The sequence below is a fragment of the Budorcas taxicolor genome, chromosome 4 (genome assembly GCF_023091745.1).
Source record: "Budorcas taxicolor isolate Tak-1 chromosome 4, Takin1.1, whole genome shotgun sequence".
In the NCBI taxonomy this organism is placed as follows: Eukaryota; Metazoa; Chordata; class Mammalia; order Artiodactyla; family Bovidae; genus Budorcas; species Budorcas taxicolor.
In genome coordinates, this window is record NC_068913.1 from 7,546,006 (window position 1) to 7,564,962 (window position 18,957).

General features: G+C 47.9%; 1 protein-coding gene across 1 annotated transcript in view; it reads right to left on the reverse strand.

Moving 5' to 3' along the window:
- IKZF1 (IKAROS family zinc finger 1) overlaps window positions 1-18,957 on the reverse strand; it is an 80,854-nt gene that overhangs the window by 15,544 nt on the left and 46,353 nt on the right. The window contains exons 3-5 of the mRNA XM_052638620.1: window positions 15,106-15,165; window positions 8,401-8,661; window positions 2,146-2,313 (exon numbers count right to left, since the gene is read on the reverse strand). Coding sequence (XP_052494580.1) covers window positions 2,146-2,313; window positions 8,401-8,661; window positions 15,106-15,165 — 489 coding nt within the window. The remainder of the gene's footprint in view (window positions 1-2,145; window positions 2,314-8,400; window positions 8,662-15,105; window positions 15,166-18,957) is intronic.

Sequence of the window (18,957 nt, forward strand, 5' to 3'; positions counted from 1 at the left end):
TCTTTCTTCCCCCAGGAGCTGTGTGTGAGCGGCACTTTCTGATGGCAGAATCACCAGCAGCCCTGGATCAACGATGGTTCTCTCCCTATAATTTCATCTGCTCGCTCATCAGTGAATCCTTAATGGAAATAAACTGTCCAAAGCCTACGATTATCTATATTGTTAGCCATACTTGGAGCAGGACACTATCATGCCACAAATGAAATAAGCAGGGATGGAGCCAGAAGAACTTAAAACATGGCACTAGATGTTTCTAATTTCACCACATGACTGGTACACAGGAGAGATTTCTGTTGCAAATCAGAGTGACCTGGGATGACAATGGTAGGTGTCAAGCTAAGACTGAGTCTTTGTTTTTCTGCCAAAGGAGTGCTGTGTATCCTACCAGCTCCAGGGCAGCATCACTACCAACTGTGATGGTGTCGGCTTGACGCTGCCCGAAGGGTACTGGTGAAGTGGCTCCGTCCCAGACTTCCTGGTGGGCTCTGTACACAGACGGTGTAACTGTCACATCTGAAGCCTATAGGGACCCTGTAAACCTTCACCTCTCAGGGGACAACACACGCACTCCTTATTATCCATGTTGCAAGCATCCAAGAATGCTCACTGCCACGGTGTCATCATTCTACTTTGGGGAAATGCTGTCTTCCTGTCCCCTGCAGCAAAGTCCTCCCAGCCCTCAGCAGGGCCCTGGCCCAGGGTCACCCACTGATCTCCCACTGTGGGAGGAGCCACTGGCTTCAAGGGGCTCCTTTCTCAGGAGGTTTTAGGATGCTCGCCCACACCACACCATCCCGGATTTCTAAGAGCACCTAGGAGCCTCCTCTATGCTGACGGTCAGGAAGGAGGTCAGAACAAGGGGAGATGGCTGGGCTGAGCACTTGAGAACCAGACTGGCAGCCTGCCTGCTGCAAACTGTCCCCGTGGCCTCCCGATGAGCCCCTTCGGGAGGACATCCCCACCATACTCATAAAGGCCCCCCAGCCCCCTTTCTAAGACCACTCACAGAGCCACACGTTCACTGGGAACTTTTCCAAAGGTGAACCCAAAAACCTCTCCCTGGAGACCCGCTGTCTCCTCTGTGTGCCCCTGCTGTCCCTTCACATGCACCGTGGCACCTGGTGCACACGGGGGCTCTGCTGTCTCTTCCCTGGGGAGCTCAACAAATGTGTGAAGGCTTCAAACTGTGGCCTTAACTACACTCACTACCTATGGGGGAGAGACCACCTGACTCCAGGCCAACCTTCTCCAAGGACATGCATCCCTCCTCCGGGCCAGGGGCCTCTTTGAGGTGCTGCCCTGGGGGTGATGGGGAGCTGCTGGTCTAGGTGGTGAGCTCCCTGAGGGTAGGAGAAGGGCGTGATGTCAGATGCCCCCAGGGACAGCACACAGGTCTCACCCTGTCTTCCTCTGACCTGGAAGATCACAGGGCCACTGGATCATGAAACACCAAGGAATCTGCTATGGAGGCAGGAGATCCAGTATAACCAGAGGTTGGTCTGGGCTCCCAGGCTGGAGCACTTCAAATACTGTGGAGCATTCACAGATACCATCATCTCACTGAGACCCCAATTACCCAGATGGGTTTACTACATGCTGGTAACAGCTCCAAACTGGCCTCTCCCACCGGGGCCTCAGTCAGCCTCTGGTGTGACTGCTACATTTGGGTCCCTTTGGGCCCATTTGGGGGTGCACCAGGCGACACCTTTGCAAAGAAAACTATCCCCATGATGACCCCCGACATGCTCGGCCTTAAACAGCGATGAGAGTGGCTTCACAATGATCATGGAGAGACGTGTTTGGAAACTTCGGGGCATTGGCCACAGACTCAGGACAAGTGCAACATGGTAAAATCTTTGCAAAGAAAAACCCACTTACCTGAAAAACGGGATGAGGAGGACTCTCTTAAAATATTCTAAGAGGAGACGTGTGTGTGTGTGTGTGTGCACGAGCGTGTGTGCACGAGCGTGTGTAACATCTCCCCACCCTTCTCTGGTTTGTTGGGAGATCAGAGCGCATGGCAGGAGGGTGCTGATACTCTGGGTGCAGCCAGTGCCCAGGGGACTGGTCCTGGGAACAGGGCTGCCCCAGAGGGAGCCAGGCGCCCCTGCGCTGTGCCCGCCTGCACCCGCCCAGGGGACCTACCGGAGTGTGTCCTCAGGTGGCCGGTGAGGGCGTCGCGCCGGCGGCACGCGTAGTTGCAGAGGTGGCACTTGAAGGGCTTCTCCCCCGAGTGCAGCTTGATGTGCCGGAGCAAGTTGCCTTTCTGCGTGAAGGAGGCCCCGCACTGGTTGCATTGGAACGGCCTCTCCCCTGGGGAGACAAGAGGGAGAGCGGTGAGAGCGGAACTCGGTGGGGACAGAGGAGGACACGGCGAGAAAGTTGTTTCCCACGGGCCCGGTGACTTCCACCGGCTGCAGGTTTGATAGAACATGAGGCTTTCAGACTAAACCTGCCAGTTCCTTAACGCTTCACTGGTTGGGTCAATTTGATCTGAAAATCTAATTTTTTTTCCCTAAATCAGAATGGCACATCACAATGCAAATTCAAACTCATTTAAATAAAGTGACTGCAACATTTTGTGATGAAGAGCCACTCTTCCTGATCAGCAGTTTTGGAATAAACCAATATCCAATTTTGCGTGTTGTGGCATTTGGTGGGGGTTTTAATGTGGCTTTTTTCAAAGGGTCTTTAAAATATGCCACTGAAGCAGCAAAATAAAAAGGAAACTCATTAAAAATGCATTTCAGGATCACAAGTTCATTTCAGCGTTACATTCTTATATTTAAATGAAAGGCACTTCATTATAACAGTTATAATAACTTCTTTTCATTTACATTTTCCCTGTATTTTCCCTTTCAATTTCTTCTCCATTACCTGTCTGTCCCTATGCAGGCAAATCAGGAAAGAGACAGACAGAGAGTGTGAGGGTGGGAGGGAGAGAAGGAGAAAGACTGAATAAAATGAGAAGTTGAGAAACTGGAGGGAAGGTTTCCATCATCCAAAGAGAAGTCCTGAATCTCCATCAAAATCTGAGCTGCACTGAGTGTTCTAGCTTTTTCCTTTGCCTCATAATCCTGCAACCTTGAAGCCAGTATTAAGTCTTTCCATATCTATTGAAGTCAGTTATATTTTCAGTACAGATATTCTAAGAGATGAAATTCAGTTATTATTAGGAACTCTCTCTGGAGCGGAACCACTGGAGTGGTAACAAAAACAAGAGAACAAAACAAAAAACCCACTGGGCTCTCTGCTGTGTGTCAGCTCATGTCCCCAGACTCTGGATCCAACAACGGGATGAACAGGCAGCTGCGATCAAGAAATATGCTGTTGACTAGTCACAGGTCTCAGAGTCTAAAATCAGTGAATATTTAACTCTCACTTAAAACATGGATACATTTGTCATGTTTAAGTAAACATCAAAACTCTTTTTTTTAATTTTTATTTTTACTTTATTTTACTTTACAATACTGTATTGGTTTTTTTCTTAGATGAAAGACTTTGTATGACCATGATATCTGGTATTGAGATACCATGAAAATGCACTTCCTAGTAACAACTTTACCTTAGGGAAGAAGAATCTGTTAAAATGTATTTTAACAATTTTCCCAATCGATCTGCATGATTTTGGTGAACAAGACAGCACGTATCAAGAGCAATCAGAGGTGCATCTGGTGCTACTGAATCTACACCAGATTAAATTTAGAAGCCTGTATTGGCTTCTGAATTTCAAGATTATCATCATTCTCAAGTGGGAGGGATAGATGTGCTACTGGGAAAACTGAAGCGAACTTACAATGATATTCAGTTATAGACCATTTGGAATCCTAACAATAACAATATATTTGGAATTTTCCAAAGTCTGTACCTAGATTGGATCTGACTGAGCAGAAGTCTAGCAGGTGGAAAGGTGATGATAAAAGTAACTAACTTCCTCAGTCTCTGAGTTACAAGCCCACACTAGATGAGGAGATTACAACAGCTAGTAGCCAGCAGACCCAAGGAACATCTAATAGAGATTGTTAATTTTCTACTAGAAACACTTCAGGGCCTTCCCCCACACGAGTGTGTGTGACGGCAGTCTTTAGCTCCAAAGGACGGGAGAAGGGAGAAGAGTCAGGGTGACCGGCAGGGCGGACCTTTAGGCTGAGTGTTCTGGAGAGCTAGGCTGTCCAATGCCACGAATCTGGTCATGACAAGGATGTGGACCATTCCTGGTGACCAACATGCCTCGGTGTGACCCGTGTCCCTGTGACATGCCCCCTCCATGCTGACGAGGTGCTGGGCACCTGGCTTCTCCTGAGGTCTGAAAGGTTGCAGGGAATAGCTGGTCAGACCCTGCCATCCAGCCAGTGTTGTCAGCAGAGGGAGAAAGGACAGATGGCTACAGTCATGAATCCCTTCAGCAGAACAGGGCAGGCAGGAAAGACAGGGCCGTGACTTCAAGAGTGAAATTTGTCTTCTAATTTTCTCTCCTGTAGCCTGCTGGGCCTGGTGTCTTAATTCCTCAGGCAAGCTTTCCTGGAAATCTATGTTTCTGATTGTTGTGCCAGCATGAATATGTAACATGGGGCCTGGGGACTGGAAGAGAGCATTCCCTGAAGCCATGACCCGGAACTCAACTCAAGGTGGCTTCCCTTTGGAGGCGTTAGCAGGAAAGGGCCCCGGAGCTGGAGGGCAGAACTCAGCTCGTGATACCTGGTCCTTCTGCTGCCACTGCCAATTGCTTGCCCCTACAGCATGCAGCTGATAGCGAGTGAGCCCAGGTTCCTCCAAGGCTGTATTCCCTTTTATTTAATTGGGATGAGGCGTTTCATATCATTAATTCAAAATTTAGTTTGTAATCTCAGTGACTATAATCTGTCATTTCAGGGACTCTCTGAAGAATGCCTAAGCTTCTTTTCATAACTTGATTGGGTAAAAAAAGAAAGTCCATGGACACATACATCATAAAATTTCTGATCCTATGTCCAAAGAGAGTGAATTTATAAATATACTGAACCACAAGGACTTGCCTGGGCTTACTGCAGTCATGCCTTGGATCAGCATCAGTGCACTGCTGCTCGGGCTGATTAGTTGCTAAGCCATGTACAAATCTTTGCAACCCCATGGACTGCAGTCCACAGGGCTCCTCTGTCCATGGGATTTTTCCAGGCGAGAATACTGGAGTGGTTGCCATTTCCTTCTCCAGGGCATCTTCCCAATCTGGGGACTGACCCAAGTCTCCTGCGTGGCAGGTGGATTCTTTACCACTGAGCCACCTGGGAAGCCCAGCACCCAATGTGAGGCTATGTTTACAAAGCCTAATGGTTGCACCTTTTCACCTTACAGATGGGCACAGAGCGGGCACAGGGCTGGACAGGATAACCATAATTCAGACATTTTTCTTGATGCTTCCTATTAAAAACCCTATGATTTAGAAGCAGGATGCTACACCTCTGCATGGTGGGGTTCCCCCTGCATTACACGCGCCTCTCCTAACAGCCTCCCTCTGATTCTCCCGGGAGCCCTCTGAGGTTGGCAGGAAGGTGTTACTATGATGCTTGACTTAAAAATATGAAATTGAGCAGCAAAACTGGGGAAGTGAAATGATGGCATCAACAGACCACTCAGATGAAGGCAGCCACAGCCCTTGTGGGGCTGGGGATGAGGGAGGCGGCCCTGGACAGGCGAGTCTTTCAGAAGGAAAGCCCGGCGTGCCCAGCCCACTGGGTGACAGCAGGAGCAAGTCTGGGCTCCCTGATGAAGGGCCCTCTGAGATGGCAGTTTCTGGCTCAGTATGAGCTGCACCTTTGCACCACCTACAGACGGTCTGGGTCCCTGCTCCAGCTCCCAGCATCCTCTGGGGCTGAACTCCAGTGTGCATTTTCACAGGACCTCCAGTGAGTCGCGGGAACTTTACCTTTGGGAAAGGCTGCTTTTAGGGAATTCAGGGCAGGGTTGGGGATTAGCAAAGCCTGCCTTTCTGATACATTCCCCTCTGATCCCACAAATGTGGATACTTTGTAGTATCCTAGTTTGGTGAACATGTTGCTATTTCTATACATACCAACCTACCACTGCTGCTGCTGCTGCTGCTAAGTCGCTTCAGTCATGTCCGACTCTGTGCGACCCCATAGACAGCAGCCCACCAGGCTCCCCCGTCCCTGGGATTCTCCAGGCAAGAACACTGGAGTGGGTTGCCATTTCCTTCTCCAATGCATGAAAGTGAAAAGTGAAACTGAAGTCGCTTAGTCGTGTCTGACTCTTCGCCACCCCATGGACTGCAGCCTACCAGGCTCCGCCATCCATGGGATTTTCCAAGCAAGAGTACTGGAGTGGGGTGCCATTGTCTTCTCCAACCTACCACTATATCTATGCAAAGTAGAAAAGCATTATGAAGGCAATCCAGGAGTTCCTTGTTTCAGGTTTTTTTGTTTTTTTTTTTCTTTTTTAATAGAAATCAAGCTGGAATCATAAAACCGATGGTCTCTAAGTCCCTCCTTCTGGAATGAACTGTGCCGTTACTGAAAGACTCCATGTGTCGGTGCCTATCTGGCACGTAGCCATTTTTTGTGGGCAGAAGTGGGCAGCAAACAGCCAGTCTCCTCTGCATACCTACACCTGGCAGGTTTATCATTAAATGCAATTATTCTTTTTATCACGGCAGGCAGTCATTATATTCTGGCCATTTAGTATGCCAGCATTTCATTCAGTTATCAAATATTTATTGAAGAGAACTTTCACTGTATAGTGAGGTTTTACATGAATTAACAGGAAAGTAATTCATTTGCGAGGTCTATTTCTCTGCCAGGAATGAATTAACGTGGGTCCCAGTGCATCCTGTAAGGGGTCTCTCACCACCTAACCTACGTTCACTTTAGTTTCTGCCGCCCGACTGCTCTCCTGTGAGCTCCCCTTAGGGCTAGATGTGCTGGGGATTGTTCACGGGATAATTGGGGGATGACCAGGCACGTTAGGGAAAACTAAGTTTGCTAAACTGCAGAAGTTAAGTTTTTATCGAAAATGAGTGTTGATTGAAAGTAGACATATTATATGGTTTTTCCAGGTGGATGACAACCGAAAATCATTTTGGGAACTGCCTGATCCAAATATAAAAACGACAACTCTACAAAGATCTGCATTTCCTTACAACCCAGCTGTTTTGCTCCACGAATTTTCTGAGTTCCTGCTTCATTTTCGATAATCAGATAAGTGTGTGGCCCAGGGAAGAATCACATGAGGTCGCGATGTTCATGTTCTTCCTCACTTCCCTGAGCTAAGTTACGAAACCCACTTTGCCTTCTCAGTCTGCTGTTTTGCCAGTTTGCCAGTCTCCTCTTGTGGAGAACAGGGGCAGACCCTGGCTTTAAGATGACCTAATCCTAACCCTAACTGCAGCCAGCCCCCCGCCAGCACCCCTGGGCAGCAGGGGCTCAGGGTATGTTTATGTCCAAACTTTCAGTGGGATCACTGGACTGGGCACATTTATTATGTTTTTTCCACCTTCAGAGCAGAAGAGTAAAGTTTCTATTCAGTTCTAAACACTCTTTATGCATGCCGTTAAAGGTAAGGTGTGCCCTGTTAGTATTTTATTCTGAAGATTCTTTAGGGCCACTCGCGACACTTCCAGTGGGCAAGCACAGGACTGGTTGTCTGCCGTGAGTGCCCTTGGGGCACACGGGTGGGGCAGAATGCAGAGCTTTTGTCTCCAGCCCCCAGTGTGGGAACATGGCAGGAGCTTGGGTGCAGCCTTCAGTTTGCACTCCTTCCATTCTGGATCCAGAATACTTTCTCTTCTGCTGCCAAACCCTCCATCCCCCACATCCGCTAGGGCGGGGGTTTAGGTATTAAATTATTTACCAATCTGAGAGGGTCTCCTGCATTGCAGGCAGATTCTTTACGGTCTGAGCCTCCAGGGAAGCCCTCCGGTGGGAGCCCCTGGCAACCAAACCATCTCGGTGGGAGTGTCGCCTGGGAGGAGAAGCCTTCTGAAAACAAAGTCTTTCTGAAAGACTATGCCATTCCATCAGCATTCAATGACTGTTTCTAAGAATCAGATACCCCTGACATGCATTTCCCACTCCTGGGTTCTCGGTGGACAGTCTGAGGAGTGGGTTTCAGGGCATCAGCCTCTTGCTCTGTCTGGTTTCTTATCGGGGAGCCATCTGGCACAGCCCCACCACCCCTATTCAGCGAGCAGGACCTCAGGCCCTTGTCAGAACTCACACACGTGTTCCCTTTACCTTCCTGTTTACAGCTTTAGTTGAGAGGATAGAATTGGTGCACGTTTAGAAGTCCTTCTGGATGAACAGGGAGGCTACACCTCGCTCAGGACACTCGGCCGGGAGGGGCCTCGTCCTCTGCGACACCCCGCGGGCCCCTCCGGGCCACCGAAGGAGGAGCTACGCCAGGCCTTACCAGTGTGGCTTCTCTTGTGGACCATGAGCACATTGGGGCCGATGCAAATGATCCCACAGACATCACACTTTAGTTTGCCGTTAGGAAGTCGAATGCCTCCAGCTCCTGACAAAGCTTTGCTGCCTTGGATACTGTGCGAGCCATTCATTTTCTCTCCGGAGGCATCGAGCATCCGCAAGTCCTCCGCACACTCTTCCCCATTCACTTCACAGGCACGCCCATTCTCTTCATCACTTTGAGTCTCTACTTTAACATTACCGGCTGAAAGAGACAACACAACACAGGGGCCGCTCAGTGTCAGGCAAAAACGGACAGCACCGCCCAGCAGGGACGCGACCCAGTGGGAGCGGCAGCGTCCAGACACAGGCTCTCAGCACCTTATCCCGGGGAGCAGCAGCCCGGCCCAGACCCGTCAGCCCCCAGGGGGCTGTGACCTGTGGCAGTTGGCATCTCGGGGCTGGGTCAATTGCCTGCCCTTTCTGTAGGTCCGAGTGGCAGAGGGCGAAGATGCGTGGAAAAGCTATTTATAAATTCTCACTTTAGATTGGGGGGGGCATGGGGGGCTCTCACAGGGTAAGGTCACCAGGTCCACCATAACAGCCCCTCTGGAGTGACCCGAGGCCAAGTCCAACACCCTGTGAGCCAGCAGAACCCCTGATCCCAGAAGATGAGTGATCGTCAAGTAATCCAGCCCCCACAGGTGGGGGCCCTTGTTTGGCAAACCCCCCTGAGAAGTGCTTATCTAGCTGAGAAAGTCCCCTTAAGCATAAAGATAAGCATAAGCTTTCTTTCCTTCATTCATTCATGTATTAATAAACGTGGGGACAAAACTCAGCAAACACACCCTTAGATTTCTGTCTGCAGATTCCTGGATTTTGTCTGTTTCTTTGGCACATGACCACTCTAAACCCTTCTTATTCCAGAGTGATAATAAAACCAGTATCCTAAAGTAGGGCCATGAGTCTGAGGTTTCTTCCAGTTGTTCAAGGGTTGACTGGGATGGTCTGTGAATGTAAACAGATCTGTACCAGCTTTTCAGAAAGGAAGACTCGCGTGTGGGCATGGGGAGGGGGGCAGGGGAGGTGAAGGGCTCTTGGTTATGATACAATAACCACTGTCCACTTTGCATTGTTGCTTCCTCAGCATCACATTTAGGGTCATTATTTCTGTCATTCGTGTGTTTTTCTTGGTAAAGAAAGCAGATATTTGGTTTGCACTCTTCTGAAACACCGACTGATAAGGGACGGCTGAATCTAACACTGTGATGACCAGGAGAAACTGCAGTTACACCGAAAGCCCTCACGTTCATCACAGTCTCTACAGATGAACAAGAGGAAGGAGGCAAATTATGCCAAGTGAAATAATCAGCGAGACAGACAGCAACCACGACCACAAGGGCTTTGACCGGCCTTGTGGATCAGTGGCTCTCCCACTATGGTCCCTGGACCACAAGCAAGTTCCTGAGAGTGTGCTGGCAAGGGCAGACTTTGGGGTCCAGCCCAGACCCAATGTACGAGGCCCACCCCAGACCCACCCCCGTGGACACAGCCACTCCCACTGGAGTCTGAGAACGCCTGTGCTAGGAACAAGCTGGTTGGACTCAACACAGCTCTCATGATTGGCAAGCTCAGAGCTGAGACTCTGAAGTCAGAATTCCTGGTTTGGAATCTCAGCTCCATTCTTTATAAATGCTTAGATCCGGTACAACGCAGGTGCCTGCTCTGTACCTCGGTTTCCTCATCTGTAAAACTGGAAACTGTCAGCACCAGGCCAGCTGGAGCTGTGAGGGAATTGAGGGGGCAAAGAGATGGCTCTCTGCCGTCGGGACCCAGGCCTGGTCCTGCAGGCAGGCTGTGGGCAGCACAGGTGAAGCGTGTCAGGGGTAAGCAGCAAGAGAAGAGTGGGAATGGGAAGTGAGGGACGGATGTCACCTTGAACCTCACAGATGCCCTCACGCCGGAAGTCTTGACACTCATCTGACGGCAGTCCATGAAGGCGGGACTTGGTCATTATTCTGCCAAGTGACATTTTCTCTGAGAACTGTATTCATAGACTCAAGAAACCAGGAGGCTGAAAAGGCCTGAGATCTTTTCATAAATTACTCTCCGATCATTGCGGATCCTCTGGAATGGTTTTAGGTAGATGTACTCAGCACCACAACAGGCTAAGTAAGCACAAAGAAGAAAATTCAGTATCGTGTGATATTCTAGTTTTATGAAAAAAACGTAGGCAGCTCCCCAATTTGGGGGTCCCCAGATCCCTGCACAAGGTCAGGGGAGCGTAAATCATGGGGATCGGACAGAGGGTTGGAGTCACATGGAGACACATGGAGTCACAGGAGCCAGCAGGCACATGCTGGGGATGCGGAGCTAGAAGCTGCCTGCGCTTCGGGGCAGAGGGGAGGGGGCAGAATTCAAGGCCAGACGGTCACAGAAAGGTCTGTGGCAAGTGAGAGGGGGCCCGGGGGTGGAGGTGAGACCCAGTGGGCCACACATCAGCCACTGGCTCAGCAGATTCAAGCATGTGTGAATTTTCTCTCCGTGTGAGGGGGAAGTTCCTATCTCTTTGTGGACAAATGCACCCTAGGTGCCGGCTGCGTGGGAAAGGTGCAGAGACGCCCCCAACCCAAGGCGGGTGTCCATGAGAAAGGGCTCTCGTCTCATGGGGAGGTGAATACAGGTGGCGGTCATATTATTCTTGTACATGACGGAAATCAGGGCAGGGAACTGTCTTAATATGTGGCAAACACAGATCCGATCTCAAGAGCTGAAGTCTAACATACATCCATGTACAGTCCACACAAGGCAGAAGACACACTGGAGAAACACGAGCTCAGATGGGGCGTTTTGGCTTCACTTCTGTAAATGTGAAAGTGGCTTCGGGGGTTTTATGTGACGGTGAGTTTGACTAGCGATGTGGCCCAAGGAAAGAACAGTAGAAGCTGCAGGCCTGGGGGCCCACGTCACTGACCTACAGGGTCTCCCTGCCGCACAGGCTGCAGCCTCCTGTAAACACAATCTGGAGCGGGCCAGAAGGAAGCCCATTCCGAGATGTCGAGGGGCCCAGATGCACTGGGCTCAGACATAAGCCTCGGGCTGAGAGCAGAGATGCCCCCCGACCCCAAGTTCCTGAACGAAGGGAAGTGGGAGGAAGACCAAAGGGGGACTGGAGGTCCTCCTGAGGGGGATCCCTGACCTGGGAGGCCTCCACACTGCTGGAGGACAGAAGGCAATGTCTGGAGCGTGGTGGTGGTGGGTGGCTCTAGCAGCAATGCTCCCACTCAAGGCACCAGAGGGGTGGGCACGGGTGTGGAGGGCCTGCCCCTGCCTCTTGTAGGCCTTCCCAGGAAGGCTCTCGGGTCTGGGAGCTGGTGGCTCCGTGGTTTTGAACTGCACACCCCGGAGCACTCAGGGGCACCAGCCTTTGCTCAAACTGATGAAGGAGGAGACTGGGACCAGATGACGGGTGTGAACTTTGGCCATCCGCAGGTTCACACCCAAACACTCCAGAGCCCACCCAGAGACAAGCGGGGCCACTGCACCCTGTGTGAGAAGGCCATGTGGTCAGCCCTCTCTTATTTTCTTCCTCAGACCCATGCTGTCATCAATTCCAGGAACCAGTCATCCTGCCTAACCTGCATTTAGCGTACTGTGGTCCAGCCCACGGATGCTGTCTCTGTGGTCATCCCCTCTCTGAATTCCTATCGGTTCTGTTTCTTTGGACCCCAAGCTGCTTAGCTGCATTACTGCGTCTATGAAATGTTCTATTCTCCTTGAATACGGGGATTATACTTATAAATATTTGGTAACTCTGTCCTTCCACTACTTAGAAAAATGTCAAACTCAGTATGGTGCTGAATGGAACTGATTAAATATAGAACATGAAATGGAGACTTTGTGTTTCTTGACCCTGGAACACAGGTTCAGGCCTAACCGTGCAGCTAACTTTTCCACCGAGTCCCGGGAGCTAATGGACGAGGCCCCAGTGTCATTATTTAATAAGCATGGCTGCCGGCAGAGTGGATGTGCCTTCAAACCCTGAGCCAAAAGCCACTTTCTTTCCAAGATGCAATTTAAAATTTGGGAAAATGAAAGTCTCGTTTTTATACATCTCAGAGGCGTTCTATGTTATTAGCAACTGGACAGTCCTCAGAGTGACCCTGGGTGCCTGACCATTAGCACACAGACAAGGTTAGCCCTGAGAGAATCCAGAGAACTCGGGGTCACTGGGGCCAGGAGGCCTGGATCTGCTGCCAACCAGTGTATGGCCTCATGAAAGATTAAAACATTTTAATGCAAAGGGATAGAGCACCCTGGCAGCCTTGCCTCACAGATAGATTCTGTTTCCCCATCACTTTCCTTTCCCTTTAGAATGTGTCTATATATTTATAGGTGAGGTAAAGCATTGGTACTCAGATGGCATTTTTCCACTGAACAGATATTCCCTAAACTATGAGTTTAGACCAGGTAAGCTCAAAGTGCTCAATATTTTAAATGAAAAATCAGGAGACAGAAATATTCCTGCAACTGGTGACCAGCTAGGAAAGATCAAACATATTTAAGGTGTATCTTGAATGAAGGTAATTAAAAATTTTAGATGAAGAAAGATGTGTAGAAGTTTCTGTGCTGCCTCTAAAGGTTTATGAAAACTTTTAAGCACTTTAAGGTTAATGAAACCACTGATTAGAACTTGTATCATTAAAAATGCAGGATTTTTCACTGCAAGGAGGCATGATTACTTCCTTTACTTCCCTAATGGGAAGGTAGCCATTCCCTTCTCCAGGGGATCTTCCCGACCCAGTGACTGAACCCAGGTCTCCTGTGTTGCAGGCAGATTCTTTACCATCTGAGCCACCAGGGGAGCCCTCAGCTAGAAATATGTATATCCTTATTTGATGTTTTGGGTTTTAAAAGGAATGAAATCAGGGAGAGATAAAAGAGGAAGAGTATGAAAACCAGAATGAGTTACTAGCATTTATTTACATTTTTCTCAGGTAACAGGGGACACAAACTGAGAGGATAGGGTCAAACAGTTTGTTTTCAATTTTCAACAAGGGACAAAGGAGGTAAACGAGGAGGACAATTCTCGATCATGACCACTAGGTGGTGATGTTGGCCCAGAACAGTTGGGTTGCTTGTTTGGGTGGGGACCTCCTCAAGATCAACAGTTGCAACTTGGGTATGTGGGAGGGGGTGGGGAAGGAGGAGAGAAGAGATACTAAAACCTTGTGAACCCAACTGTATAAAAGTAGACAGGAAGGGCCTTGAGACATGTATCATCTGTCTTACAGTATCTGCACGTATTGTGTATCTTTATAGGCAGCAATTTTTACATACTGAAGTCTTCACCAAAGAATCTTCTCCAACACTGCAACCTGCCTGATCCTAAACCTTCTCAGATTTAATGAAAACATGTCAGAATGTACTATCTTACTCTTAAGTGCATTTGACTTTTTAATATTTCAACAAATATTTCCATATTTCATCTCAAAATTAATATTAGTTTTCTGTGCTAGTACCTTAAAAGTGTTTTATATAATCACATAAGCACACATATAAATACATATACACACACATATAAACATTTATATATACATGCATATAGATCTCACAGAAATAAATATTAAGCTGTTTTAAAGTCAATTCAAAGGAACATTAGTAAGAGAAAGATCTCTATAACTTTTATAAACTGGAAAAGCAGTCAGTGTAGGTTGCAAGAAAAGGGGTAACCCTAGGCTGATAACTGCTAAACCCTTTTGGTGCCAAAGTTTTTGATGGCCAGGATGTCATAAACCTTTCTTTAACTGCTACTGACACCTTTGAGATTAGAGTTTGTGTTAATACTTGTTACAGAATTAAGCATGACTTATCTTCTGACATTGTTTTATAACATTAGAACATTTACTAATATAGGCTCTGAAGACTATGTCCTAAGGGGGCAACCAACTTGCATCACTTTTAGTATTCGACTCTCTGGACATTTTTAAAAAGCCCTTTCCACTTCTTAAAATACTCCTTCAAGGATGTCACTCAAATATATTTATCATTCATCATCTCTCAAAACCTAAAAAAGAAAAATGAAATTAACATCTGCGTTGGGTTTGACAGCTCAGATCAGGAACGTCCCGCACACAGAAGCACTCAGCGTGTCTGCTCAGGAAGTGAGGGCCACGCACTAACGGCCTTGATGCCCTGCGACTTTTCTCCTCTCAGTTCTGAAATTAATACTTCCAAGCTACAGAAGGAGAGTACGCATCCTTCTTTGTCCTACAGAATTGTACAAGGTATCTTGAAAGTATGTTGGGTTATTTAACGGTGACAGAAAGTCTGGTCAGTATCATTACACTCAACCAAAGAGGAGATACTGGCAACATTCATAATGAAACTATTTAACAGCATTAGTAGAGTAATAATTCCGTTAAACTATTATTACTTCTGCCCTTACTGTTACTGCACTGCCACCATGGAAAGCACGCTCCATGGTACATCCAACAGTCTGTGATAAAACCAGGCACACACACCTCAAGTGTTTAAGTGGTGTTCTCGGTGGCAGATGCTTAATAAACAGCATGACTGATACTTATCTCAATGTTTCAAGTATGGAGGAAGGTGATGAAAAATCATGCATTCACAATACTTACACTATGGGAACTGAGTATGAAATGAACATGCATTATCGTTTTCTAGAAGCAAAGTGTATACTTACGAGAGAAAGAATTGGGAATTATTGCATGGAAATCCCTAAAGCCGTCAGCCCCATAAGCCACTGTAACAAAGAAGGCAAAAAGAAAGCTGGGCTGTAACACCATCCAAGAGACAGAGTAAGAGTTTAAAAGAAACTATTGTTGTTGTTGTTGTTGTTTTAAAAAAGGAAAGTAATATTACTCAACGCCATTATTTAGCTACCAGTCTGGCACTGTTAGCCTTCAAAGGAAGGGCTGAAATGGCAACACAGTGCTTACTTCGAAACAGGATCCCACTTCCCAGAGGTCTGAGCTCATGGCACCAAATCACACAGATGCTCTAGAGTAACCTCTGGTGTGCTGAGCATCTTAGGCACTGCTTCTGGAACATTCTAGAACGGTGAGAAACCCTTCAGCAGAGCTGGTACAGACAGGTCCAAGATCTGCTCATCATAGCTGAGCTTCCCCTGGGAAAGCGCTTATCTTCACAGAAGCAGTGTGACTCTTAACGGGCTGCCTGCATTGCAAATGTTCTTCCTTCGGCTTTTTCTTAGAAAGTCCTCACAGAAAATTAGAAAATGTTCATGCAACACACTGGGTGGGGAAAAATTTGTGTTTTTCCCTACCTCAAAGTGAACTACCAATTTCCATGGGTATTCCTTATCAGGTGCCCTCATAAAGACTATCACCACCTCAAATTACCAAGTTTTTTTTTTTTTTTTCTGTTTTATAGGTTAGTGCTTTCCAGTGTGTGCCTATGTCTTGGAACTTAACAGACACTGCACATCACACACACACACACACACACACACACACACACACACACACACACACACACACACGAGTTCTGTCTGCTGAAGTGACACCCCAGTGGCAGTCTGAGTTACATCCACAGAGTAGCTGCTGAATTAAACATGTTGCTGAACTACTGAATGGCTGAGTTTCCTGCAGGAAACAGACCTCCTGCACTTGGCTTAAACCAGTGTTTCCCAAACTTGTGTGCCCACAGGCCCTCCCCTCTTCCCCATGAAGATGTCAGTAAAATATTGGGAGAATGGGAAACAGTTACGGAGACACTGCCAAAGCTATTCCTTGAAGTTGCTACCTGAATAATTTCTTAGTAAACCCTCAGCCTTCTTGTCTTCCTCCTGTTCCTCGGACGCTCCTGCCTTCTGATCATCTGAATCTAACGGTCAGTCCTGGTGCTCCCCTCCCGCTGCCCAGCACGGCTGGCACCAGCTGGCCTGCCTGCTCCACCCGTGCTCCAAGGTCAGCAGTCAACCGGGGACACTGATTTCACAGGGACCTTTGCAATTCTGTCATCTTCACTGAGCTCCAACTTCTGAAGCCCCGAGCCCTCCAGGTCACAGGGTGCTATCATCTCAGATGAGGGAGTAAAGGCCAAGATGTTTTGAAAGGTCAGTATTACCTTTTAAAATCAGGGACATCAGAATATATGACATAATATAAAATTTTCTGATTAAATGACATCACTGCCTTGATTCTCTGAGAAATGACTGAGACTGCTGATGGGCTTGAGCATGGATTGATTTGAAAGTCGACCTCCTGGTACCCCTTCAGCTAGGGGCCATGTGTGACAGTGAGGAGGGGGAGGTGAAGGTGGAGGATGGATACAGTGGATGAGTGAAGGAGCTACAGGGCTGAGAGATGAGCGATGCTCATCTAAAAGCTGCCTCCCAGGAGAAGACGTGCACGCGCACAGGTCCCGGATGATCAGAGCTAGACCTTCCAACACCCAATCCCATGAGCACAGCTTGCATTGAATATGAGTAACAGTACAGCAATCATCAGACAGCGAACGCTACCCATTCGCCAGGAGCATCAGTTCTCTGCTTATCCTCTGTAGCTATAGCGCTTTTCTTCCCCAAGGAAAGCAGAACTGATAGAAATTCACTCTTGCTCGGGCACCACCTACGTTCCTGCAAGTACCAACTTTTGAGTTCAGAAAAAGGAAAGCTCCTCTCTTCCTGCGGGGAACAAGCACACAGTAGGGAAGCATGAACACTCTCCTGTCCTGCTCTGTCCCATCTCATCCCATTTTACTCTCATCAGGCCAGCACCTCGTGGAAGGCAGGCACCAGGAACTCTATAAACAACAGGCACTTATTTATAAGCTCTTTCCACAAACTGCCTTTAGTCCCCACATGGTCCTACAAGGCAGGAACCATCACTAAGGCACCAGGGAGGGGCTGGGGCTTCCAGGAAGCTCTGGAGTTTGTCCTCTTGGCGGTGAGCGGGGGCCCAGGTGAATCTGAGACCATATGTAATTAACACAGAAACTCAGTACTCCATACACACTCTGCCTGCAGGATGGGGCTATGGGAGCTGTGCTTTCTCCATTATGAAGCTGGAGAGCTTAAAAGTTACTGCGGCTGCACACAAGCACACACTGAGTTGTGTGCACACACACTCATCACGCATGGGAGTTAAAGAGCGCTTACCGACAGAATTCCCCACACAGTTAACACACACACACCACGCATGGGAGTTACAGAGCATTTACCAACAGAATTCCCCACACAGTTAACACACACTCACCACGCATGGGAGTTACAGAGCACTTAGGGACAGAATTCCCCACACAGTTAACACACACTCACCACGCATGGGAGTTACAGAGCACTTAGGGACAGAATTCCCCACACAGTTAACACACACACACACACACACACACACACACACACACACACACATACCACGCATGGGAGTTGAGTAACAGAGCGCTTACCAACAGAATTCCCTACACAGTTAACACACACACACCACTGTATATGAAATAGATAACTAATAAGGACATCCTGCATAGTACAAGGAAACCTACCCAATACTCTGTAATAATCTGTATGGGAAAGGAGCCTAAAAGGAGTGGATATATGTGCATGTATAACTGAAGTACTTTGCTGTGCATCTGAAATATAACATTGTAAAGCAACTATACTCCAATATAAAATTTTAAATAGATAAGCAACAAGCATATATCCTAGAGCACATGGAATTACAGCCATTATTTTGCAACAAGGTTTAAAGGAGTACAAATTGTAAAAACACTGAATCACTAAGCTGTACACCTGAAACTAATATAATTCTGTATCTCAATTGTATTTCACTTAAAAATAATAAAATAAAGAATACATATGTTTACTATAATAAAGAATCCCCCACATCATTAAAATGACTACAAACAAGCAGTCTGGAAAGTGAGAGCCCCCACCCCACCCCAGCGCTGCCTTCTCCAGGGCCACCAGTCCCCAGGCCCACGGGCAGTAAGCATGCACAGCGGGCACCATCTCGCAGAGGCTCTCACTCTCCCTGGCCACTGACCCCAGCGCCCTACGCACCCATGGTGTCCCCATGTCCAATGAACGTTACATCGGCTGCACTCCCATTCTCCCCGGGCATTTGGGGGGCTGTGTTACAGGGGCAGAGCTGACGTGTTCTGGTCACAGTCCTGGCTGGTCCTGAAGCTTCACCATGGGAGCAGGAGTGATGTCTCGACTGACTCCCAGCCTCTTCATTTCTTTTGTAAATTCCACCCCAAATTTCAGGCTATTGCTTCATAAAAGGGTGCAGACAGAAGCAGATTTAGTGAACCTTGATAAGTTTCCTAAATTTCACAGGATGCATTCTTGTCGCCAAGAGCAAATTGAGCTCATTTGGTAGGAATGTTTATTCCCTGAGTTGTTATGAACATTTGTGTATAAAATGCTGGCGATGCCTCAGATTCTGAACCCTATTCAGATTGCACATTGGTGACCATTCTGACAAAAAAAGGTGAAAGGCCCAGAAACCACACTCTTCAGGTCCTTTTATCTGTGCAAATTATCAAGAATATAATTCTACGCTTCCCATACTGC